At 32.5% G+C, this 27,121-nt stretch overlaps 5 protein-coding genes across 6 annotated transcripts; 1 reads left to right on the top strand and 4 right to left on the bottom strand.

The window, feature by feature from the left end:
* Positions 1-976: 976 nt before the first annotated feature.
* LOC108911514 (N-acylneuraminate-9-phosphatase) lies at positions 977-13,463 on the bottom strand. Its single transcript, XM_018716472.2, has 4 exons — positions 13,203-13,463; positions 9,258-9,432; positions 2,139-2,705; positions 977-1,911 (listed from the first exon to the last, which is right to left on the bottom strand). The coding sequence occupies exons 1-3, from the start codon at positions 13,302-13,304 to the stop codon at positions 2,164-2,166; spliced, it is 819 nt and encodes a 272-aa protein (XP_018571988.1). The 5' UTR covers positions 13,305-13,463; the 3' UTR covers positions 977-1,911; positions 2,139-2,163.
* On the bottom strand, positions 5,839-7,333 carry LOC108911512 (putative tRNA (cytidine(32)/guanosine(34)-2'-O)-methyltransferase). The gene has a single exon (XM_018716469.2). The coding sequence runs from the start codon at positions 7,307-7,309 to the stop codon at positions 5,915-5,917; it is 1,395 nt and encodes a 464-aa protein (XP_018571985.1). The 5' UTR covers positions 7,310-7,333; the 3' UTR covers positions 5,839-5,914.
* On the bottom strand, positions 7,628-9,176 carry LOC108911513 (putative tRNA (cytidine(32)/guanosine(34)-2'-O)-methyltransferase). The gene has a single exon (XM_018716470.2). The coding sequence runs from the start codon at positions 8,989-8,991 to the stop codon at positions 7,651-7,653; it is 1,341 nt and encodes a 446-aa protein (XP_018571986.1). The 5' UTR covers positions 8,992-9,176; the 3' UTR covers positions 7,628-7,650.
* On the bottom strand, positions 9,945-13,026 carry LOC108911511 (neurochondrin homolog). Its single transcript, XM_018716468.2, has one exon. The coding sequence runs from the start codon at positions 12,767-12,769 to the stop codon at positions 10,568-10,570; it is 2,202 nt and encodes a 733-aa protein (XP_018571984.1). The 5' UTR covers positions 12,770-13,026; the 3' UTR covers positions 9,945-10,567.
* A 1,161-nt stretch (positions 13,464-14,624) lies between the features above and the next one.
* On the top strand, positions 14,625-22,924 carry LOC108911505 (patj homolog). 2 transcript variants are annotated; one of them, XM_018716459.1, is made up of 5 exons: positions 14,625-14,702; positions 14,855-15,221; positions 15,929-16,675; positions 19,001-19,601; positions 21,683-22,924. In XM_018716459.1, exons 2-5 carry the CDS (start codon positions 14,925-14,927, stop codon positions 22,078-22,080), a joined length of 2,043 nt encoding a protein of 680 aa, XP_018571975.1. In that variant the 5' UTR covers positions 14,625-14,702; positions 14,855-14,924; the 3' UTR covers positions 22,081-22,924. The 2 variants fall into 2 exon arrangements, with proteins under 2 accessions (XP_018571975.1, XP_018571976.1); XM_018716460.1 differs by lacking the exon at positions 14,625-14,702 and having other exon boundaries at positions 15,143-15,253.
* Positions 22,925-27,121: the final 4,197 nt, after the last annotated feature.

The raw sequence follows: 27,121 nt of genomic DNA, 5'->3' as shown, positions 1-27,121 counted from the left end.
TTTAATAATAATCACTGTACCACGAAAACTTTAATTAATATGCAGCAATACATCCCATATTCAAATTCGAGTAGGTTATAATAATTAAAATATTTCTTGACAGATAAAATAAGGTGCTTACGTATATGTATTTTGGTCCCAAAATATTTAAATAACTAACATATTTATGAATATAGATGTATCACTTCTAAAAACAAAATAACACCAACTCTTTACTGAAAGTTCAAAGTTACCTCAAATTAGGTACAAAAAATGTGGTGACAAGATTTCAAAATAGATGAATAAAACAGGATAATAAATGTTGTAGAAACTTTAGTCAAAAGCGCTCAAGATTAGTAATTTATAAAGAAACTAAAGTATTTGAACATAAAAATAAATACCTGAATTGTAATTTAAAATAAATATATTGGGTAGGTAATTTTACAGGGTGATTTTTTTAACCTGAAACTATCTCGAGAAATAAGCACTCTACAAAAAAAATTTTCATAATCAAAATTTAATCACTTCACAAAGGGAATTTATTACTGCTAAAATTAGTCCCTTTTCCTCCTTGTATTTGAACGGCAAAAAGTACGTACGATTTGACTAAAACATTTTTTTAGATTCATGATAGATGGAGCTGTAATAGACAAAATTCAACTTTTTCAATTTCTCCTAGTGAACCTATGCAGACGATTCCGCAATACGTTTGCAATAAAAAATACCACGTTATCATTGTAAATAACAAAATTAGTTTTAAAATAAATTTTATTTCTCAAATTTTCAATTACTGAAAAATGACTTGTCAAGAAACTACTATTATAGTAACCCAGGAACAGGCGTCCTTTTTGGGATACTTGATTAAAGCAATTTCCTTCATTTATGACTTATCGGAATGAATTGGACTGATTAAATTTGCTTTCAAATGAATGTATTTTTTTGTATTTTGTATTAAAGATTCTTTTGTTAAAAATAACTTTTATAAAAATGTTTTATTATGTTTACTTTTAACATTTGTGTTATTTCTTTCTTCATATTTTTTGTGACTGCAAAAACACAAAATAAACCTAGAAAGAAAGAAATGACTTTAAGAAACAAGTCAGGTCAATTAAGTGCCCCAAAGGGAACAAAAAACTACTATGTCGAGGTCATTGTTCCTAGTTACGCTAAAAGTAATTTATCCACCAGCCATTTACATTTCTACAGGTAAAACGGCAATAACTTTCGAGTATTTACATAAAAGTGGTATTTTTATTATAAACAACACATTGCAGAATCGTATACTTACATAAGTTCTCTGTGGGAGAAATGGAGGAAAATTGAATTTCATCGATTACAGTGCCAACTTTCATGAATTGAAAAAAATTTTTCAGACAAATCCTACATACTTTTAACAGTAGAATTCGAATCTGCAATAAAAAATTAAGATTCCTATTTAAAATTTCAAAGTTACCCCCCTCCCCACTTATAAGGGATGGGGGGGAGGGACTAACTTTAGAACTAAAGTATATGATTAAATTTTGATTATTGATATTTTTTCGGAGGTGCTTATTTCTCGAAACATTTGAAAGTATCAGGTTAAAAAAAAACGTTATATGTATTACGTAAACAATTAAATAATCAAATATTTTTGAGATTCTTTTGAGCAATGGCCCACAATTGATTAAGCGTAAACAATACTATATTTTCATAGACAAAAGTGTCCAATACTGAAAATGAAGTAACTGTTAAAACATACGGCAAGATCCTGACGTTTTCTAATTGTCTCACTGAAAAATTGTTCCTATTATTATTTTTATACAGAATACAGAAATTAAAACTGACAATATCTACATAACAGTAGTGGAGATATTCACGTTTATAAAATCTAGTAATACAAACATTTTCCCGGAACTTAATCTATCACTAAATAACGTGGAAGTCCAAGATGAGCTAAAATAAAAACAAATATAATGCAAAATTGTAAAAAGAGAACACTTTTGCAATACTACCTATTTGTTCAAATAATTGTTCTATATAAATCGAACATATACATTTAAAAATATATTATATATTGCAATTAAAATGGAAATATATTCATTACTATTTTGTCAAATTTGTACTACTACATATAACTAATATTATACCAAATAGGTACAAATTGTGAGGTAAAATCATACCTCGCAAAACAAAATATATCAAGTCTCAGCTTCCATCGCTACTATTGCTATTACAGTCATCCATATCTGTTACAGTGAAGCGATTTAACCCCCTTACTATATTATTTCTAAAACCAGGTACCCGTTTGATTCGAGGTAGCAAACTTGGTAACTCGGTTACATATTCAATGACGAAGTCTGGCTTTGGATCGGTCTCCTGTAGTTTGCAGTTGTTGAGAGGCGTCCAAACTGTACCTCCTAATTGCGCCTTGATGCCACCCAAAATGTCGGTCTCTAACTTATCCCCTACCATTATACAATGATGTGGTTCGACGCCCAAATAATCACAGGCTTCATGAAAAATCTTATGATGTGGTTTTTCCCAAGGTAAATCGCCAGATACCAATATTATATCAAAGAATGACTTGAGTTTTAAACGTTCGACTTTTTCCCACTGAGCATTAGACGGACCATTAGTTATTAAACCGACAAAGTAATGTTGCCGCAGGTTTTGTAATAAAACTGTTATTTCAGGTGTTAATGCCAAAAAATGATATCGTAGATTAAGCCACTCTTGGTAAATCGACTCTATAACAATAAATATTTTATTCATTAATACTTACAATGTTTACATAAAATTCCTGGAAATATATTGTATTTATACCAAAATATCTACAATACAAAAATTTAAATAACATTCCATTGTTGACAGTAAGATCGACAGAACAAATTTTTAAAGATAATATTAATTACCTACATTTATTTTACAAGGCAATTAACTGTATCATAGCAACATTCAATTTAATTCAGTCAAATTGTAATTTAAGTATGTCAAATTCCTAGTAAAATACCTTAAAAAAGTCAAAATTCCTGTGCGTATATAAACTTAAAGATACTTCATGAAACTAAGAATCAAACCGTTAATAGGAGAAGAACTAGCTGTGAATGTAGAACCTAATGATACTATTTTTACTATTAAGCAACAAATACAGGAGCAACTAGAAGGATATCCTAGTGATCAACAGAGGCTCTCATTTCAAGGAAAATATCTCAAAAATGAAAAATCTATCGAAAGCTACAAACTAAAAGATGGGAACCTGTTAAAATTGGTAAAGGCTCTAAGAAGTGCCTAAACCACAACAATGCCAAACTCACCACAATTAACAGTTTTTACTTGATCTTAATTATTTCGTAAAGCAAAGAATATTTAATATATTATGGTACCTTTATTCTTTGTTTATTTACTTATTTTATATTCATATTACTTTGTTTTGTGTGGCAAATAATTAAATTAGTACGAAAAAATATGTCTGTTATTATACTTAAATTGAAACAAATAAATAAGACGAATAATAAATGAACACTACTCTAAAATTCAAGATTCGGTCGTGCACAATATTTGTGTGTATATTTGTCTCTCATAACATCTTAACATTACTTGTTATAAATAATAATATAAGGTTATAAATATATTTAAAAAAGACAATATAACAAAAACTAATCACTTCACTCATCATGACATTTCATTTCATACCTTTCAAAATATGAAATCATAAAGCAAGCTGCAAAATTTTCAGTGTTGATCCTGATAAATCCATGTTAGTAAAGGTTGTAACCCTAAGTGGAGATGAACGAATGATAAATGTAGAATCAACGGATAAAATCCTGGTCATAAAAGAAAAGCTTGAGGAAAAGGAAGGAATCCCTCCTGCACAGCAGAGGCTTATCTTTCAGGGAAAACAATTAAAAGATGACAAGACAGTCAATAGTTACAAGTTAAAAGGAGGAACTGTCCTCCACTTGGTAGTGGCTCTGCGGGGAGGCTTACAACAATAGTTATTTTTTTGGAAAACATGTAAAAATAATATCACTCTTCAATAAATCATTAAAACCGTCACTGAGTAAATTTACATAAAACTTTTAGAACAGGTACGTAGTTAATAAATGAGTACAAAATATTTCTTTTTTAAACTTATAGTTAAATTATTTTTCGTTGATATTTGTTCTCTTAGATATTGGTAGAGACACAGGTATTTACAGAGTTTCGCATAAGAACCCAAAATATGGTGATTTAATGCAACTTACCTTTATACTAAGCTGAACCCCTGAGAAGTTATAAGCCTTAAAAGTGAGGTTTCAAATTTCGAAAAAAATTAGTACCTTAAACTTAGAAAAACCAAATTTGGTGTACAATGTGAGTATACCAAGAGCATTAATCGACAGTAAGTAGAGTTCAATTGAAGCATTTTAAAGGGTTGATAAGGGATGATGCACCATTAAAAATGTGACAGAATTTTTTAACCCGTTGGCGGACTTACAAAATTATTACTTTATTTTATGGGGAATTTACTTCTAAAACTTTTCTTACTCGTTAGTTTTCAAAAACTTTGTCATTTTCAACAAAAACACGACTAACTAATAAAACATGTTGTAGCTATTGAAGGTTGCTTTCGCTGTACAGCAAAAATAAAACGCTGTCTCAACGGTACAAATGAACTATTTTTATTGAAAACTAAGCTTGTGAAAAAAATCGTGTTGTCGGTTTGAGTGTTTACTGGAGAGTCGTCTTGGTCGTGTAGAGTCGTTCGCAGAAGTACCTGGTCCTTGGCGTTAATCTGCCGGGGTTGTCTTCCGGGAACTCTATTGAGTCCGGGCAGCGTCAAGCTGGCGCTCTTGACGTTGTACTTAAAAATGGATTAATTACGAACATGTGTACCCACACTGTGTTATTTAAATTCATTGAAAATTCAAAAGTTGGCTATGAATTTAAACATCTAACTTGTCGATCAGGAAAAAAGTTAGAATAAGAATAATTTAATAGAAAGACAAACAATTTAAACAACAACAAGAGTAACATACAATTTGCACTGATAAGTTATAGAAATTGTTCAAAATGATCACCGTTTTCTCTCAGGCATAAATTTATTCTTCATCGAAAATTGAAATCTACTCTATTCAATAACTGCTGATTGTTTCTAATGAATGTGCATTCATCCGTACTGCAATTCCACAATTCTGCTCGAGACGCAACTGGAATACACAAATTCTTTTAATGTTCCCCAAAGAAAGAAGTCACATTTATTGAGGTTTGGTAATCGTAGAGACGAAATTTGTAGGTAATTATTTCCTCTTCCAATCCATTTATTTGGATACTGGTTTAAAAAGTTTCTAACAATATTACTAAAATGAGGGGGTGCTCCGTCATGCATAATCCAATGTTCCAGTCTGAGTTGTAGTGGAACCTCGTCAAGTAGTTCTGGGAGAATGTTTTGGAGAAATTCTAATAATAATAAGTTTCGCCTTTTAGTCGATGATTTTAAATAACACAGCTACAATACGTATTATTAGTTATTCATGTTTTTAAGTCCGTCAACGGGTTAAAAAATTCACATTCTAATGGTGCATCATCCCTTATCAACCCTTTAAAATGCATCAATTCAACTCTACTTACTATCAATTATTGCTCTTGGTACACTCACACCGTGTACCAAATTTGTTTTTTTTAAGTTCAAGTAATCACAGATTTTTTTTCCAAAATTTAAAACCCCACTCTCAAGGCCTGTAACAGCTTAGTATAAAGGTAAGTTGAGTTAAATCACCATATTTTAGGTTCCCCTACATGCCCCTGCTTTGTGTCAGTTCTTATGCAAAACACCCTATATCTAAAAAAATCAAATTGATAAAAACTCTACATTACAGAATAGTAATACAATTTATTAAAATACACATAATCGATACACAGGAATAATATATTTAATATTTCAGTAAAACAGACAAAAAGTGAATTAAAAAGAAATCTAAGGAAAATGTTCACAAGTACAAGTAGAAGATTTTGCACTAACACGTTCTAAGCATTCTCTAATCATTTCAGGATCTGTAGATTCATCTTCATACAAGAATTGTAATTCGCTTTCGGCTGTAGCAGTGTTAGTGTCATCTGTCTCAGGTGGATACTTCTTAATTTTGGTCGTTTTCTGTATAAGGTCAAAAAGAGGTCCATTATCATAAACACTTTGTTCTCCTTCATTCGAATTATCTTTATGGAAGGGCTGATCGTTCTCATCTTTAACTTTGCTAGTAGCGCCTAATTCACTACTTCTTTTCTTAATCATTTCCATTTCGGAAAGGTCAGGGCCGCTTTCTAACCCCACACTTTTTATAGCTTCATTAATTTTTTCTATATAATGATCTAGATCTTTCTTTCTGAAACTTCTTCTAGAAGAACACGGTTCATCTTGTGGAAATGGTTCGGTAAATTTACTTACATATAGCTTTTCGTCCTCTGGAGAAAGAGGAAACGCACTAACATCCCCACATAAAAGAAATGGAATTATAATTCTATTTATACCTTTAAGTGGACTAAAATCTTTGTTGCAAAAGTCTAGATAAGGCTCCATGAGTTTAGGATCAAAACCATCGGGTGGCGTATATTGTCTACAAACAGCAAAAATTTCATTTGCAGAAGTTTTACTACTTTTAGGTCTGAAAAAGTCAACTTCTTTAAATAATGAAGACAATTGGGATTTAAGAAAATCATTATCGCTTTCTTTAAAAATGGCCGCTACTAACGTTCCTCCATTCCGCAGAACATGACAAGTAATATGTATAACAAGCACCATGTGATTTGCCTGAAAGTTTACATCTATGCAATGCAAACCTGTGTGGTCGATAAGTTTACCGCATACTACCAAATCTGCTTTATTTCCATCAAATTGTTTCAAAATTAGTTCTGCTGTAGAATACTGTGCCAAATCTCCATTTATTTGAACAACACCTGAATATGGAGGAATTCCGTAAGCATCAACGGCAACAATTATAACTTCATTGTCTTTGTTGTAATCTGGCTTCTCCTGCGCTTCCAGTCTCTGATGTAATGCAAGATCATTATAGAACAAACAACATTTATCATTCATATAAATAGTCTCCCCCATTGCTAATTTCCTCGAAAGTACTTGAGTCCAAATACCGGGGCTTGCATATAAATCAACTGCTCTTTTAACACCTTTCAATATACCAAATTTCTCATCGATTTGCAAGAGCTTGAAGCAACTTCGGGATCTCCAACCTTGCTCTTTAGCTTTTCTTATATAAGGATCTTGTTTGGATATCGGTTCTTCTAATTCACAGGAATCAACTTCTGTACTCGTTCCTTCCATTTCGCAAAAATCACTTTCTGTACTTGTTCCCTCCATTTTACAAAGTTTTAAAAAATAAGTTATCTAATAAAGAATTAAATGTTATACAAAAAGAAATGGGACAAAATTTTATAGAGCATGTACAGTTACAAAGCAATCTTAATTTTAAATAAGTGATATGTTTCAGCTCAAATCTTGTTTTAAAAAAAAACTGACTTTTTTTGTACTCAACTTCTACAGTTTAACTCGATTTTTTAATCCCAAAAAAAGCTTTTTTATGTTGAAAGATATACTTTATTCTTAAAGTAAAAACATTCCAATATCAAATGTGAATTTGTATTAAATTTTGAGCCTGCATTTCAAAAAAAAAAGAAACTCACTGGCAAATACAGAATTAATTAATCAAAATAATTGCAAGTACAAGTCGAAGAACTGGCAGAAATTCGCATACGTTCTAAACATTCCCTTATCAATTCTGGGTCCGTGTACTCATCTTCGTATAAAAATTGCAGACCACTTTCACTCGATGCACAGTCTGCATCAGATTTCTTATTAGTTTCTTTTTTAATTTTTGTTGTCTTCTGTATAAGATCATACAAAGGTCCGTTATCGAAAATATTATCAGTTTCGAACAATTCATTTCCAAGGAACTGGCGTTCATCTTCATCGGCAACTTCACAACTTGCCGCTTGTGCACCTTTTTCATCAGACATTTCTGCTTCTGTGGGTTCTATACCTGTTCCTAAACCAACACGTTTCACAGCCTCATCCATTTTCTTCAAATAATGTTCCAAATCATCTTTTGAACTATTTTGAAAAGAATAAGGTAATGATATAGGCGGCTGTACTGGTGGCACATATTTATAAGGTTTTTCTCCTTCCAACTGAAGAGGATAGGTAGCATCAGAGTCAAATGCGCTGACGTCTCCACATACAATAAATGGAATTATAACTCTATTTATGCCACTAAGTGTGCTAAAGTTCTTGTTAGAAATATCTAAATACGGCGTTAAAAGTTTTGGATCGAAACCTTCTGGAGGAGAATATTGCCTGCAAACGACAAATGCTTCAATACTGGAATTTCTGGAACTACTGGGTTTAACAACATGGACTTCTTTAAATAGAGACAGTAATTGGTTTGTCAACAAATCATTATCTTTTCCTCTAAAAATTTTTGCCACAAACGTTCCTCCAGGTTTTAGAACATTGCAAGTAATATGTAAAGCACCTAATAATAACTGTGCTTGAATATAAATATCCATACAATGAAGTCCTGTTACATCGGGGGCTCCATCACACACTACCAGTTCTGCTTGATCACCTTCGAAATGTCCAATAATTTCCTGGGCTGTCGAGTACTTTGTAATGTCTCCCTGGATTTGAATAACACCTGGTAAAGGAGACATTGGTTGAAGATCTACGGCTACAATTTTAACATTTTCATTTTTGTTGAACTCTGGTTCTTCTTGTGCTTCCAATCTCTGATGCAGTTCAAGTTCATTATAAAATAAGCAGCATTTGTCCTTTATGTAAATGGTTTCTCCCAAATATAATTTGCGTGAAAGCACTTGACTCCAGCTACCGGGAGCAGCACACAAATCTACAGCTCTAGTAACTCCATCGAAAATATTAAACTTTTCGTCAATTTGTAAAAGCTTGAAAGCGCTTCTGGCCCGCCAGCCTTGTTCTTTAGCTTTTCTATAGTAAATGTCTCGTTTATCTTTAGAAGTCTTGCCCATTTTAACAGGTAACAGTAAAAAAAATTACCAATACAAACTTTTTAACTTCTTAACCTCCAACCTACCAGGTCAATCTTCAAAACTGTCAAAAATTACTGTCATCGCCTTGTCACTTGTCAGACGGAATTGCCAATTGCCAACACTTAAATAACACAATAACCCTAAACTAAATTCTTGGCGCAGAAATTAAAAAATAAATAGGACGAAAGAAGACACATTAAAGGTGGATTAATAATTCTAAGAGGTTTAAAAACACAAATTGATACCTGAAAACGTATGATACTGATCTCCTAGTGCTTGGCTCCACAGGTACTCACGCCACGTGTCCAACTCCATGTCAGGATTATCAGGACATTCTCGGAAAGCCTTCAGGTATGAATTGCATATTTGTGAAGATGTTTCTAAAGGAATTGTATACTTTTCTGTCAATGTTTGACTTAACTGTAAAATCGAAAATACACAGTTAATAATTATTAGTATCTAGTCAACTGGTAGGGGTGTCTTTTAAATAGGATGGAAATAGAATAAAAATTACGCCACAAAATTAGATTCATAAATCAATTCAAAACGATTATGCACTTACGTAGGTGATTTGAAAGAAACCATGCGTTTAAAAAGGCATGGATCATATAGAAACACAGTATGTTTAAGCTTTGAACATATTTCAACCAAACATTTTTGAATCCCAAAATTCAAATACTTAATGAAGTAGTGGGTAGGTGCATAAATGTAAATTTACATTAAAATATCTGCTACGTAGAATATCAAAAATTAGATCCAATATTACGTCCAAATACCACATTCAAATAGATATATTTTTCTAAAACTTTGATCTACGAGTTATATGCCAAGTCATGTTAAACTAATAAGTATACTTAGTGCCAATATACACCCACTTTATTTTTATTTTAAATTAATTTTATCACATTAACTCATTTTTCATTTGGAACTCGAACTATTATTTTCAAAAAATATATATAAATCAGTTACATTTAGTTACAGCAAATTTAAAATCCACCATGAATATTACTACTAAGTGTAAAATAACCAAAATAAAGATGTTATTTTGCCTACAAAATTTCCTACATGTAACAGGTGACATTGAGTTATTTTAAAATACAAATTTGCTAATCTTCAAACAGTCAGTAAAACCACTTATAAATCACTGCCAAATAATAATGAAATTTATAAACGACCACACACGTTTTCATAATTTATTTTTATATATTACATCTTAGAAATATAGAAAACATTTTTTATATATAAAAAAACATACAAAATTTACATAATGCATGGCAAAAATGCACTTTGTACTCAGCAATAAAATAACGAAAACATATGCACAAGCTATGTTAGAAAAGATAAATAGGGAATAATGTGGCACAACCATTATTTTGTTTATAAAATTTAGCTGAACTGATTTAAATCTCATTTATTCGACAAATTAATAAATGCTAATAACAATAAGAACCTAGTAGATACGTATTATATAAATGATAAGAAATGGTTGCCCTCCCACATTACAACCAAAATAAATAATTAACTCGGTAACAAATCGGTAATGTTTTTCCACAATTTAATCACCAAAGAGCTTCTTTCCCAATTCCATCAGCCTGTGATTTCTGCAGACTCTTAAAGCTTCTGCCTTCTTTAAGACCTCTATAACACTTTCATTGGCATCTACTAAGTGACATAAGAAATCTTCATATGCAGACTTTATGTTTGGTGGAAGGGTACCAATTTTAACTTTCTTCAACAACTGTATGATACCTTCAGCCCACCCACTTTCTATTGCAAACTCCGATATCCATGGTATCTGGGCGATGACAGCTGCTAATGTCTGCATTCCCAAGAACCAGAGTTCCATAATTTCCATCCAGTGTTCCTTGTAAGACATGGCAACAACGAGAGCAGTAGGATCATTGGATTCGTCAACAATGTAAGCATTCCAAAGGAAACGGATGGTAGCCTGAATATAACGACATATTGAAAAGTCGTTTTTCTTTACTTTACTGGACAACTGTTTTAATAATAATAAACCGAGAACAGCCAGATTTCCATGCAGCACTAAATTCTCTGGGATATCTTTGAGTTCTGGGAGATTTTCAAAAATAAATTTAAGTAAATTATTAAACACAGCCGATTTCTCGACATATTTTGGTTCCAAAACTGTTAAATTCATCAATATGTTGCAACAGCTTATCATGGCCACCCTGGAATCTTTCATATCTTCTAAAATTTCTGGTGTTAACTCGGGTTTAGGCTGGCTAAGAGCTTTTAACCTCTCCGCTCTAGGTACGGGAGGTCTCTTGTAATGGACGATAGTCCAGTGGAACTCTAAAAACTCCAACAAAACTTTATCCTCATTTTGAGTCAGAATGATCTTCCTAGATTCATCTTCAACGGCCAAGTGACATAGAGCAGGAAGCATAACCCTTAAAACGTCAACACTGCTAAGAGGGTCACGGTCTGTATTTGTAGCAGTTCCTGCCTTTTCTGCAACACGTCTTGCTCTATAAGCATAAAATGTTTCGTTGGCCAATTCTAATATGAACGGTAACAACTGGTAGACTTGAGTGCGCATAGCGGTGGTTTCCTGGGCTAACCATGCAGATAAAACTCTAATCGTAGCGCAAACAAATAGTTTATCTTCCCCGGAAGGTTTGCTTTTATCATTTGAGACTTTAATAAGCAAATTAATAATTGCTGTGAAAGCCCCCTTAAGACCTGTATAAAGTGTTTGCCTCTCCTTTTGGTCCAAATCTAACTGATCGGTCGAAAGGTAATTCATAGACAATTCTAAAATAATGTAGCACGCTGTGATTAAATTTTGATTTGGGGCTGTAGCTTTCAACGTTTTTCCATCTAATTGCATACGTACTTCTATTGCAGCTAGTTGTATTAGGAGTAAGAACATTTGTTTACCTTTTTCTTCATCGGAAAAGAGCCAATCAATGCCGAGAAAATCCAACATACTTGAAGCTAGCAACAGTGCAGGATTTCTCTGTGCTGCACCAATTTTACTTTGTAAAATGTCTGATAAGCCTTTGTATATGCATTGCGGCCACGTCTCACTGGAGGCAGATTCAGCTACAACTTTTCTAGGACAGTTAAAAATAAGTGCATTAAGTACTTCGCATACTTCAAATTTTCTCTTGTCTTGGTCGGTCTCGAAATCGACAGCAATCTTATTTAAAAGAGCATGGACAGCTCTGGGATCTTTTGCTTCCCATGATGTTCCTTGTTTAGCAATCAGCACTGCCATAATAGTTAGAGCTTCGTCAGATTGAAAACTGCCTTGAGAATAAATTTCACTTAGTTTGTCAATACCGTTAGCATCAATAAGAGCTTTTTGTCCAGGAGGGTAAGCAGCAATACCTTTCAGGCAGTTGTAAGCCTCTCCAATTGCCATAAGACTGTCATCATTTTCAGATTCGTCAGCAGCTTTCACAATTTCAAGGAACACCGGTACAAAATCGATCATCTCTTTTTTCGTTGCTAACTCTTCCTCATTACAAAACACTGTGATGATCGATAAAGCTACGGACTTGTATATCGAAGGAGGGCAATCAACAGGAACATCGCTTGTCAACAACAATCTTCGTAAAAAGTCAAAACCAATGGCCTCGAATATTGCTTTCTTCGCTGCAGGGGTGGCATGTTTCCCTTTAACTAGTTTCGTTACCATGAAAAGGGCAGCAAATTTTTCGGTATCACTGGTGGAATTTTTCAAAATATTGCAGCATTTCTTTACTGCGTCAGACACTTCCCCCGACATATTAATGAGCCGGCGCTTGTTTCACTAATTACTGTAATTTACAATCCTACTTAACCGCTAGAAGCTTGCAAACAGACTGCGGCACGCTGCATCTAAACGTAAAGGTTATATTTAGCATCGGCCTCGCTGAGTTTCTATATTTGGCAATTTCTAACGTTTCGTATCGCTTCGTTATTTTTAGATTTCAGTCAGTGACTCCGTAAATTCTAAACCGCGTGCAACACCGTTTTAAATTTAAAAATAATGAGGGAGACATTTTCTTTTTACCCCCGCAATTAAAAGAGCGCATGCGTACGTCAAAAACAGCTGATTTATAAGCAAGCAGACAGAAGTCGACAGAACCGTCTGTCCAAATTTATTGCACCACGGTAAAATTAATATTAATTTAAAAAAACATTAAATAAACACATTATCCTAAATGATTGATCTTTACCTTCTTGCACGCCTTAGCATCTGCTTTTCTGGTGGCTATAAGTGTGTTGTCCAAGTCGAAGAGGATAGCCAATAATTCTGAGTTTTTACGTTCGAATTCCATGTTTCTCGTAGAAAGAGGTATTTAGTACTGACGGTGACGAGACAGCGAGCCCGAGACTGAGTACTGATACTATTGACGATGAAAGTTACGTTCATAGTCCATTAATAAAGATGTCACGTAGTAGAATTTTCCAATGAAATGTCCTTTTAACCCTCTAAATAAACTTTAGTACGTCAACAAACTCCGTGAAGATAACGTAGTGGTGGCGATGAATAGATGGAAAACTCAAATTCAAAATATAAATGTTCATCGAATCTTCTAATTGCTATTACCTAGATGATATGTAGAAGTTTTTACTTATACAATAGTAGATATTTACTTATACAATGGTACTACGTTTTTGATTTTTATTTTTCTAATTTTATGTAAGGAGTCATGAAACTGATGGCAATCCCCCAGATTTAGATAGAATTCTCAAAAATATTGTCAGAATTATATATAGGCATAGACATTTGAAAATTTGAAAATTGAAAATTTAGCCCATAGGTACATTTTTTCAGAGAACGCTCTGTCTCCGGACTAAAATACCTATCGGTAAATTAAACAAATTAGTATAAATAGTTTTAAATAACATACAGCTTTTTGCTTTTACCCAATAATTGACAATTGTCCGAATTTAATGACAAATAAGAACTTACGCTGGACGCCTTTTGTAAGTATAGGCCTTATTTTTATGATATACCTAAGTAGGTACTTCGCGAAAACTATCTACCTATGTATTTGCTGCGTAGACAGAAATTCGATCTCCGTCACTTTATAATTTAGAAAAACACTAGGATTATCGAGGATCTATGTAGCATTAAAGAATTATGTGGTATTAAAAAACAAAGTTTAGAATCGTTCTCCTTGTAGAATTAAAGTAATGTTTAAAAGTCTTATATTTCTTTATAAAAAATGCCTCCCTACGCACTCTTTTACCATTCATCATTCATCTTTTAATTTTTTACATATCTACGGATATTTCATTTGATGAAATAGATTCTCAGATAAATATTATTTTTTTAAATTTGTAAAAGTAGGAAAATGTGTGTTAATTTATATTTATTGATTTTGCCTATCTAAGCTATATTATAACATGCACGTGCGTTGTGATTTGTATGGGTAGTTTAGATTTGTCCTGCGCTGCTTTCTAGTTTTAACATTGGTTTTATTGTTATGTAATTTGTAATTTTAAGAAAATATGGCTTTGTAAGTAAATACGTATTTAATTTAATATATAGGTATGGCATTTATTAATTCTAACATTTGCTATATATTTTAGCCACTGTATACATTTAAAATCAAGTATTGTAATATGGATCTATTATAGTAACTGACAGTCATGGATCTTGGCTTGGGGCTTGGCACACAAATTCAGCAAAACAGGATTATGTGGATATTGTGAAGATCCGGTGAACGGTTAGTGCAATTTCATCAACAGAAATAGATGAGAAAAAAATAATATTTTTCGAATAAATTTGCATCAGTTTAGTATGTGTGCATTGATATCATTTTTATGTCATTTGTGCCGGATAAACATGTGGCCGATGAATGTTTCACGTTTTTACCAGGCATAACCTAAAACACCAGCTTCGCTATTGATTAAGCAAACATTGGATCTTGGATCGGCGCCAGTTTCGAATGAAATGTAAATTATTAGTGGAGACATGTACGAAAATAAGGAGCATCATGGTTTTAAGCACAGAATGGTCTCAAGTGGAAGTAATTGACTTGGTTAATGATGGCTCAGGCCTTGGCTTTGGCATTGTCGGCGGCCGCAGTACCGGTGTTGTCATAAAATCTATACTCCCAGGGGGCATCGCCGATAAAGACCGTCGGTTACAAAGCGGAGACCACATCCTGCAGATAGGGGATGTTTATTTGAAGGGCCTAGCCGCGGACCAGGTCGCAACTGTGTTGAGGCAAGCTGGACCGCAGGTGGTTAAAATTTTTATAAACTACACCAATATGTAAGATTTCACTTCAAATATGTTGCACTTTTTTGTTAGTATAGATGTTTTTGTACTTACTAGTTGATGTGTTAGCAATGTGTATGTTGTACAAATTATCTGAGTCTCTAAAACTTGGAACAGGTATAATTTTTAAAATTATGCAGTTACGCAAGTTGAAATTTTGACTAAGTGTGGTACTCGTATTTTCCAAATCAGAATAATTAATAAAAAATACTCAAAAATAAAGGCAATAGACATTTAGATAAAATTAAATCTCAAAATAATCTAAATCTGTTTATATTTTCACAAATTATATTTCACAAATTTCTTGATAGTTAAATCAATTGAAGTAGATTTACTGGCACAGAAACAATTACACATTTTTGCGTTTTGTAAATGGCCATATTAATCTTAATAAGAATTTTTAAAGAGATTAGGTACCTTGGGAAGGTCATTGCCATTATGTAATTATAATGCCAACGTTTATAACTTTTCTAGTTTTTATTTAGATTTCATATGAAAATAATATATTTTTTAAAAGAAGCAGATGCTTTATGGGTATAAGATTTTTTTTTATATTTTAAAGGCATGAATACACTATTTCAATACATTTTTTCTGAAGTGATTGTCCCTTGTTTTGTGTTTTGTTTTACTTCTCGACACGAAAATGAAGTACCATTAATTTTGTTACAGGTGAGAATGGTTGTAGCACGTCCCATAGAACCCACTTCCACGGATTTTGACACTTTCGGCTGTTCTGCGCCAATAGTTCCCACTAAGATTTTAACCGATCCTGAAGAATTGGACAGGCAGCTGCTACAGAACGGTTACACAACATTCTGCAGTTACACAGAGACTATAGAATGCGTTGAAAATGAACAGGGACCTGAAAATGTGGAAGAGAATTGTGAAATAGAAAAGATAAATGCAGTAAACTCTGTAGATGTAAATTTAAATCAAAATGATAGCACTCCCAACGGTTTGTCACCTGTCGGCTTCAGACAACTGATCGTAACCCCTGTCGATATAGAATACAACTCTGAAACGGAAACGGAGAAATTCACAGTCACGTTGAATAAAGGCGATCAAGGTCTTGGCATAACGATAGCGGGATATGTTTGCGAAAGGGAGGATTTATGTGGAATATTTGTAAAAAGTTTAAGCGAGGGTTCTGAAGCATACAAATGTGGAAACATCAATATAAATGATAGGATTGTTGAAGTGGACGGGCAATCTCTCGCGGACTTTACCAACCACGAGGCAGTTGAGAAATTGAAACAGACGGGATCGGTTGTTAATATAACTTTTGAAAGGTATTTAAGCGGTCCAAAATTTGAGCAGTTGCAAGAGGCTTTGGCCAGTCAGGAGCAAGACCGAGCTGTGAGTCCAGCCTCTCCGTCACTAACAACGTTAAGCTGGATTCCTATAGAAAACTTCGAGGTAAGAATTTTCTCCATTGTGTTCTGCAATATGTGTTACTTTAGACTTATTATTAGAATTATTAAACTATATTGATAAACTACAATGGATAATCATATTGTCCAGTTTAATTTTGTTTTTGTTTAGTTCAGATATTTTGAATAAACAAAATATTTGCCTTAATAATAACATTAATAAATTTGTAGATGATAACAAATTAAATAAATAGTCTAGAGGGCAAGGGATTTGGAATATTTATTATTAACCATACAAATTCCAGATAATGAGGTATTATTTGCTCCAATTACATTTAATCATTATTACTTTATATCTAATAGCTAGTAATTGAGTAATTTTCCATTACGATTTATAATACCAATAAAATAATGTACCTGAAAATACATTTTAATTGTTCAAAATATTGTGAATGTAGCTTTTAAGTCTTATGCAAACTTAAATTGTCGTAGAATATGCATATGCAAATCCAAAAATCTATTTCCTTAGGTTCTAGATTTTTTCAGTTTTTCAGTTATATAAAAATTTGCCTTGAAACCTTTGTTGAATGAAATTTTTTATGAACAGTTCGTGAGTAAAATGCTATTCAACATGAAAAAGATTAAACCTCAGTTCTAACTAGATATGCATATGAGATGTGCTGATTACCAATTTGTAAACATGACACTTAAATAAATTTAGAGTTATACAGGGTATTACACAATAACATGTCAAAAACAGAGAATTGTCTTCCTCATTCAAAATTTAGATTATTTTCTTATAAACATTTGCCTTAGAGCCCTCAATTTTTTAAATATGTAGTGTACAAATAAAAAAATATATCAGATTACAGGAATACAGGAAACAATAAGAGGATATACGAAAACGTTTATGGAAAAGTATATTGCTAAGAATTGAAGAATATATTTTATCAAATCATTTTAACAAATTCTGTATTTATCTAAACATATCTTTAAAAATTATTAATTTGTACCAAAATGATGAAAGTTGTGTACAAAAGTCGAGATCGTTTTCATTAAAAATTTCAAATTATTTGTATAAAAATAAAATATAAAAAAGCAATATAAAGCAAAGTTATTACAAGCCACTTTTTTGTGGTATATGTTTCCAGGTATTTAAAATTTTTAAAGTTTAACGCCCCGTATCTCGAAGATGAAACTGTCTCAGACACATGTATATAAGAATTTTTTATTGACTTGCGACGTAGGAAGAAAATATTCTTAAATTTGGATGATGAAGAAAATTCGTTTATTTTTTACATATATTTATTACACCCTGTATATGTAAGAAATTTCTGAATTTGAAATAGGTTTGGCAATAGTGCATCAAATATTCTTGAATGATACATAAAGGCTAATTGGAGAATATTAATTGAAATAAAAAAATATAGTCAACGTATTTCTGTGTACCTGCTCTGTTCAAAACTTTACTGGAAATGCCCATTATTGAATATTATGTAGGCTATTGATTACCTATGTCTTAAAAAGCGGGTTACTAAGGAACTACAACGTTGATGGGTTTTTATTGCATGAATCGTTCAAATGGTTATTCAGAAAGAAAAAACCGCGGAGTGCTATTAAATTAGAGGGGTGGAAATTGGGGATAGGGGTGACAATGCAACTCTTACGATTTTTTGAGTATATCTCGAAAACGAAGCAAAATTTGGGGGTACTGCATAGGAAAAATTTTTGTATATAATGAGATTTTCTATAGAAATAGCTTATTTAAAAAATTAAAAAAAATTATTTACTGCAAAACAATTTAACAAAAAAATGCAAAAAATTAATTTTTTTTGTTTTTTTTTACTTTTATGTAAATAACTTTTTTCTGAGCAGGGATAGGTATAGGCATTGCTTCATAGAAAAAAAAGTATATAATATTTCCTACAAAATAATGGGTTATAAAAGCTTTTTCGATGAAAATAGACTGAGTTATGGTCGTTCAAACATTGTCATTTTTTTCGGTTTTTACTGAATTTATGACAATATTGATTTAAATATCTTTAAAACTGAAAAATTAATAAATATAAATAAAAAATTAAAATTTAAACACTGTATCTCGGAAACGTCCCATATTTCGACCTACGTTTATATGAACTTTTTTTCACAAAACAACTTCGGCAACTACCCAATAAAATATTTCGTACTTATTTACAACCACCCTGTATAACCTATACGTTTGTTTCCCACAATATCAAGAGTTAGGAGTCTTGTCTGTAAAGGTCAGATATATTTTGCATATCTCGATTTCTGACATTGTAAAACATTCATTTGATAAAAATAATTCATTTGAAAAAGAATTAATAATAATAATAATAATAAATTCTTTCAGCCTGAAATAGAACCCGAGAGGGAATCTGTCACGAGTGTAAATAGCGAAATCTACGATCAAAACCACGAGTCCAAAGAGATATTTATAGAAGAAGATTTTGAGGCGAATCCCGCTGACGACCTCGAGACTGCAATAAAGCAAAAGTGGGAGGACATAATAGGCTCACAAGCCGACATAGTCGTCGCTAATTTAACAAAACTAAAGGGGCTCGGTATAAGCCTTGAAGGCACGGTAGAAGTCGAAGGCGGAGTAGAACTTAGGCCCCATCACTACATCCGCTCTATACTTCCAGAAGGACCCGTGGGCCAAAACGGAAAGTTGGGCCCGGGCGATGAATTGTTAGAGGTTAACGGGCAAAAATTGCTCGGTATCAAACACGTTGAAGTTGTGAAAATACTGAGGGAACTGCCTAGTACGGTGAGGTTGGTTTGCTCAAGGGAAAATAAGAATAATAGAGTGATAAATACGTCACAAGATCGAGAAGCTTTCGAGGCCAGGAATATATTAGGGGGGAGTTTGAAGAATCTACTTCCGCAGCCAGAGCAAAGGTTGATAAAAGCACTCAGTGATACTAGTCTTAATACATCCAGCACTGTTACAGGTAAATTTACATTTTTTTTTAACATTTTTCTCAGATTTATATGAACATGTTGCAATTTATAGGTGTACTGACCATTATTTAAATTAATTAGTGAAAATAGAGTATAAGTTCCAGTAATTTTAAATAAATGCACTGCAATATAATCACGAATTGTCACATTTATAAAATTTTAGGAAAAATTTGGGGGATGTATGTTTTAGTTAAAAAAAACTATAACAGTTTGGGAAAAAAAATCAGTGAGCTAAGGATTTGTAATTTTAATTTGAATTTTTAAATATACAGGGTAATTCATTAACAATGGGAAAATCGAAACCTGATGATACTACACGTGAAATGGTGACCATTGGTGCAAACATGCCCTATCTGAAAGTTGATAGTTTCAGAAATACAGGGTGTTGAAAGTTAAAATTTTCAATTGTTTTTTTGCGATTATTCTGAAAATATGTAGGTTAGGAACTTGAAAATTTGTGAAACTATATTTTTTAAGGCGACGAATAAGATATGTGTTGTAATTTCAACATTACTTATAGAGGGCGCCACTTACCACTAATTTTACCAAAAATTTAGTTAATAACTTTTTACTCTGTATGTCTAACATGAAACTTGATTCAAAACCTGAAAGAGCAATCATTTTTCCATTCTTGTTTCATTTCGGTATCTCGATCCGTTTTCGAGAAAAATCGATTTAACGAACTCTATGTTTTGATAATACAAGAAATTAAAAGCGAAACAAACAAAGTGTTTCTTCGTGTTATTACATCAATTAACAATAAAATAAATAAAATACGTAATTTTGATTTGAAGTAATTGTTCGAAGAATCCACCATTGACACTGATACACTTTACACGTTTTCTGGGAGATCTTCAAGTTTGAAACAGCATATTGGGATTGCATCTGACTTCATTGGCAGCGATTTGTATTCTTTGCCACAACTGTTCACGCGAGTCAATAGATTCTTTGTAAACTATATCTTTCATTCGAGACCGAATAGAAAAATCAAGAGGATTGAAATCCGGACTTCTGAGTGGCCAAACAAAAATGCTTACATGGCCAGTCCAGCGATTTGGAAAAACTGCATCTAAATATGCACGCACTGGCCAAAAAAAATGCAGTGAAGCTCCGTCATGAATGAACCACATGTCTCTTCTTAAATAAAGTGGAACTTCTTCAAGCCGTGGAAGCATTTTTGCTTGGCCACCCAGAAGTCCGGACTTCAATCCTCTTGACTTTTCTATTTGGTCTCGAATGAAAGAAAGATATAGTTTACAAAGAATCTATAGGTTCACGTGAAGAGTTGTGGCAAAGAATACAAATCGCTGACAACAAAGTCAAATGCAATCCCAATATGTTGTTTCAAACTCGAAGATCTCTCAGAAAACATTGTGTAAAGTGTGTAAGTGTCAACGGTGGATTCTTCGAAGAATTAAATTAAATCATTATTACAAATTTCATTAGTTTTATTATTTATTGTTAATTGTTGTAATAACTTGAAGAAACACTTGGTTTGTTTCACTTTTATTTTCTCGTATTATCAAAACATAGTGTTCTTTAAATAGATTATTTTCGGAAACGGATCGAGATTCCGAAATGAAACAAGAATACATAATTAATGGAAAAATGATTGCCCTTTCAGGTTTTGAATCAAGTTTTATATTAGGCATACAGGGTAAAAAGTTATTAACTAAATTTTCGCTAAAATTGGCCGTAAGTGGTGCCCCCTATGACCAACGCTGAAATTGTAACACGCATCTTATTCGTCACTTAAAAAAATATAGTTTCACAAATTTTCAAGTTCCTAACTTACATATTTTCAGAATAATCGCAGAAAAAACAATTTAAAATTTTAACTTTCAACACCCTGTATTTCCGAAACTATCAACTTTCGAATAAGGCATGTTTGCGCCAATGGTCACCATTTCACGTGTAGTATCTTCAGCTTTCGATTTTCCCATTGTTAATGAATCCCACTGTATACATTCTTAAGGCCCATTTATTAAAAAATATTTGACTTTCTTTGATTTTTACTTATTGGTCTGTGCACCTATAAATCGGAACACACTGTGTAAGTTAATATTTTTAGTAACAGATGAACCAAGCCTGCAAAAGGCAAAATCACGTTCACTGGAAGTGACAAATGTCGCAATGTGGTCCGAGGAAATAGAATACGTCGAACTAATCAAGAGCGATAGGGGTCTGGGCTTCTCCATTTTAGATTATCAGGACCCGTTAGATCCCAAATCGAGTGTTATAGTGGTAAGGAGCTTGGTGCCACACGGCGCTGCAGAACAGAACGGTAAAATCACCCCTGGGGATCGTCTGATCAGTGTAAATGGTAAAATTATCAAAAACGCCACACTCGATCAGGCCGTTCAGGCCCTCAAGGGAATTCCACCGGGAATAGTGAAGTTGGGGATTTCGAAACCTTTACCGACCTCGAGACCTGGCGAGACTGCAAGCAGTCAAACTGTGGAATCATAAAACTTCCTGTAAGGAACGTAGATAAAAAAATCAAAGTTGTGGGTGAGTGACTGGATGTTTTTGAATTTTTATGATCATCTCCGATAATTTTTATATTGCAAACTTTTCGGGTTCATTTGCGGAAATGTATGGTTTGTTCAATGCGTTTTATTTCCAGTGCTGGCGTTACCACTTAGATTATAAAGCCTCAATGCTTTGCGCATGACGTCACTTCAGTGGTGGTAGATATATCGTTCGGTAAAGCAATAAAATGAAATAATGACGTATTTATGTATAAAAAATGTATTGAAATAAAATAGATATAATACTATATTTTATTACAAGTGTAGAAACTAGACTTTTCCTATGCACGTTGAGAAAAGCAGCTTATAGATGAGTAACTGACGATATTTTAAATTATACCTCTCGCAAAATGACAACAGAAAAATAATAAAAGTGAATTGAACAAATTATTAAAGTACTTTATTTCTAAACATAAACAGAAACATCAAAACAAATACAGAATTTTTAAGTTAAACTGTTTCCTGTTAATGTTAACGAAGAATATTAACTTCTTTTGATAAGATTTGTAAAAAGCTTTATGGCCGATTCCACCTCAAATCATGTAGAGTTCCATGTGGACTTGTCACCAAGCTACTCCAAAATATTTTTTTATTGTTCTAGGTCAAAAATAAGAGGACCCCTATTTTTTCTTTTTCCTCTCAGACGCATAGTTCCATCTATTATGTACTCGGAAAGTGCATCACTTCATGATGATGCGAAATGTGAAACAAGCCTGTAACTTCTTTATTTTTTGGCCGATTTCAAATTTTTTTTTTATGAAATGTAGGGTAAAAAAAACTATCTAATTATGACACTGCTGCTTTTTATTAATGCAATACACGGTCAACTAGTGCTCGCCTAAAGGTATATTGACTTTGATGAAACTTGGTTTAAGGCGTTTTAAGGGATGCTGAATAAAAATACGTAATCTGTTTTTTTGGAAAAAAAATCGCTAATACCAATTAGCTGTTTTGATCTTGATGTGTGGACTCGTACTGTAAAATGTAGTAAAACAATTGTGCGCTACAAATGTTTCTGCATCAATTGTGTTATGTATCTTCAGTGTGTGGCCTAGCTTACTCAGATATTTAAAATAAACATTTTCTCTTGGTTTAACTCATGAAAAACTTATTGGAATTTTATTTTACTTTTTATTATATAAATTCAGGGTGATTCAGAACTTATCCAAAAAAAAATTTTGGATGCACAGGGAACTCTTACAAATACAATTTTGTAAAGAAAATTCAAAAAGGGCAGTTCGAAAATGACAAAAATATAGTTCTGCACAACACTGGAAACTGGTCCACTGCATTAAAAATTAAATTAAAACGATATTCATCAACTCCGGTTTCTATACACGCAATCCGTTTTTGGCATTAACTACAAAAAAACTATTGTAAACAATATCGCAACGACAATGTAAAATCGGATTTCAGTATTCGGAGTCGCTGAGGCCATGTAGCTCTCCATGCATATTTCGAATGACGTTAGAGACTACAATTGTCCAGCTATGTAATGGTTTAAAGTACTACAACTTCAATAATTTTTTTTCTCGGAAACTATAAGGATTTTACAAAAAAATTTTTTGGATAAGTTGTGAATCACCCTGTATATAATTTATGTGTACACACTGTTTTTTAATAAATATTTAAAGAACAGATACGGGTAATATAGATTTTAGATGATAATTTTTAGTAACCTCGCATTATGATTTTGAATTATGATGTTCTTTAACATAAGTCAAGTGGCAAATCTATTTTTGTGGATAATACGATGTGAAATTGCTTGCACCAATCTCTATTTCTTAGGAAACCAAAAACATGAACTTTAGCTCAATTTTTATTATTTCCTTCTCATGCACGTTGAGCTCTCTTCATCAAGCAACACTTCATCACAATCTCAAGATCTTCCACCTATGCCTAACCTCAAATTTCGAACTTTATTTAAATTAACGAAATGAGGCGAAGTATTATCATAAACATTGTCACAGGCAGAAATTATATTTAACATTTGTTTAAAACCGCATTTTACGACGTGATTAATCTTGTAATAGTTACTCGAAATTATTCAATTAAGCCAATAGCAACACGCGCGGGCGACTTCTGTCAATTATGGTTAAAATATGACTAAACCACTGGTAGTGACGTCACTAGGTGTGACGCGTCGATTATGAGGTTTTATATTATAGGCGGTAATAGTACAGTACAATCTGATTTGAAAAAATACATTGAAGATTGAACAAGCCTTATTGAGGATGAAATAACAAGAAAACAATAGTTACAAATGAAATATCAACATTTTGTATTAAGAGTACAAAACAAATTGAGTTCAAAGTTTTCTATCAAATTTCTCAATGCGTTTTGAAACATAAGGTTACATTTACCGGAAAGAATTTGTCCTTTCGCTTTATCGCAAGTTTTTAAGGAGACTGTTGTGAGAGATGTGGGTGAGTTAAATTAATATAAGTCGTATCACTATTTTTTCATTAGACACGGAAATGTCATATAGTATATGAATAAGGGTACTTTGATGGATTTTAGCACAATCAATGCTGCCTTTCTAGTAGTTACTCCATAGATCCGACACGAGGACTTTCAATATTCGGATTTACATAATATACCTAAGCTTTTTGGCACGTTTTAAAGTCAATAATCTTAAAAACAAACTACATATATTTAGTAGTTTAGTTAGTAGGGGTATATTCATAGTTTTACACATGAAAAAATAACGTTTCTTCCTGTATTATTTATCAGCACTATTTTGTCTTGAAATTTAAGTACTACTATGTTAGTGTATTGGAAAAACATTATATCGTGCATACAAAGTGCCGAGAAATATTTTAAAGCATGTTTAAAAAAGGTATAAGGTCAAATCTCTTTTAAGGAATGATCTGTGTGAATTAAAATTATTTTCTATTTGAAATTTATGCAGAAGACACTTGAACATTTTTTTTATGAAAGTGAATTCTTTTATTTTTAAATTTGTGGATGTAGAAACCATTAATATAAAACGTAAAAAGTAAATCAAGCTCAAATATTATTTCTGTATTGAGGAATAAGTAATGTCAATTTTTTTTCAAATTTAATATATTTTATTTTTAATTCTACAATTGTCAATAAACTAATCAGTGATCATCGTTATTTATGACCTCCTCCCAACATTCAACAAGTTTTTCAATGCCTCTTCTCTAGAAATCCTCCAGTGTTGACTCAAAAAACTCATCCAACCGAGCTGTTAACTCATTGTCGTTAAAATAAACACTGCAAAAGGAGTTTGATAAAGAGTAGAAAAGGTGAAAATCAGAAGGCGTGAAATTGGGAGAGTAAGGCAGGTGGGAGAGAACTTCCCAATTCAACTCTCGCATGCCCTTTTTAATGATATGTGATCATGCTTTATCATGTTGCAAAAAAAACTTCGTTTCGCCGATCAGGTCTTTTTGTTTAATAGCCGCATGGAGTCGACGCAGTTGTTGGACATAGAGTTCTGCATTGAGGGTTTGATTGTTTGGAAAGAGTTCGTAATAAATCCAATCCCACCAGACACATAACATTGTCTTTCGAGGATGAAGTTCTGGTTTTGTTCGTAGAGTTGCTTATTTCAAGTTCACCTACAGACACCATTTTTTATTCCCAGTCACAATACGATGAAGAAAACGTTCCTTACAACCATGTGTTGATCGATGACTACAGAATAAACCAGTGGAATTGCGAAGAGTTGATTCTTATTGCTTTCGTTCAAAACATGTGGGACCCAAACGACGAGTTTTTGAACTTCGAATGAAGGTGGTTTACTACTGTTTTGTTATCACATCCCATCTCCTGAGTTACTTCCCTTGTTGATTGTCTTGGATTTTCATGACTGACGGTGAGTTGATTCAGTTGCTCTTCATCAACTTCAGCAGGATGTCTGGAACGATACATGCCTTTAACGTTGAATTCACCATCAATACAAATTTCCCGAGGAGCTTGAGCGGCTTTAGCGTTTTCCCCGCCTCGATTAAAAACAAAAAGAAGCAAGTGCTGAAAATGATCAATTTTGTCAACTTGACATTCCATTTCAGATAAATGAAAATTCACAAAAATTAAATCTGAAGCAACCAAAAATTACAATTTGATAGAGCAATAATCCTTTTTCGAGTGACATGTCTCAATTTGACAATCCATTTAATTTTCATTTGAATTTGTAAATTTGAAGGAAACGTACATTATTTATTCCCCAACCCATCATTACCAACCCTAAAAAGGTATATTTGAAACTATAATTTTCTCAAAATTGCAACGCAATTGCAATCCTATAGGTATCTGCTGTGATTTTTTTTTACACATTTTATTTTACACTTCTTAAAATAGCTTACTGCTACATTTTTTTATAGTTACTAAAAATAAAGAGTGACCGCAAAAAACCTGTGATTTTCGCCCATTTTTTCACAATTCGCAGAGAATTTAAAAAAATACATAAAAATATGTTTTTGGTCACAAATGACTTGCCGTAAAAAACTGAAATGAGCAGTATTTAGTAGCCTTTAGTATTTTGAAAATTTTAAAAATCACCCCTACTTAGGGGTTGAAAAAATGCCAAAAATGAAGAATTTGAATATTACCAATTGATATAAAAACTATTCCAATGTGAATAATCTTAATATATATTTTTTGGAATGTTTACAATTATTTCTGATATTCTCTATTTTTGGGGATGACTCCACCCCCAGAGCACGCTTAAGGGTGGATTTTCTAATTCAACATGCTTATTTCAGTCATGAGAATAAATCTTTCTTTGTATCAAGAATCATTCGATAGAAAAATTCACATGCTAATAGATTTTATATTTATTGGTAATAATCAATTCTTCATTTTGGGCATTACGATGAGTAATTTGAGACCAAAAATATATTTTTATCTATTTTCTTTAGTTCTCTGCAAATTGTGAAAAAACGGGCTATTTTTACGGTCATTCTTTTGCAAGAAAAAAGTCTATAAATAATAATAATACATAAATTTAA

Source organism: Anoplophora glabripennis, unplaced genomic scaffold (genome assembly GCF_000390285.2).
Source record: "Anoplophora glabripennis isolate ALB-LARVAE unplaced genomic scaffold, Agla_2.0 scaffold77, whole genome shotgun sequence".
Classification (NCBI taxonomy): Eukaryota; Metazoa; Arthropoda; class Insecta; order Coleoptera; family Cerambycidae; genus Anoplophora; species Anoplophora glabripennis.
Note: the sequence above shows the minus strand (reverse complement) of the source record. Positions and strands in the feature narration are given on the sequence as shown.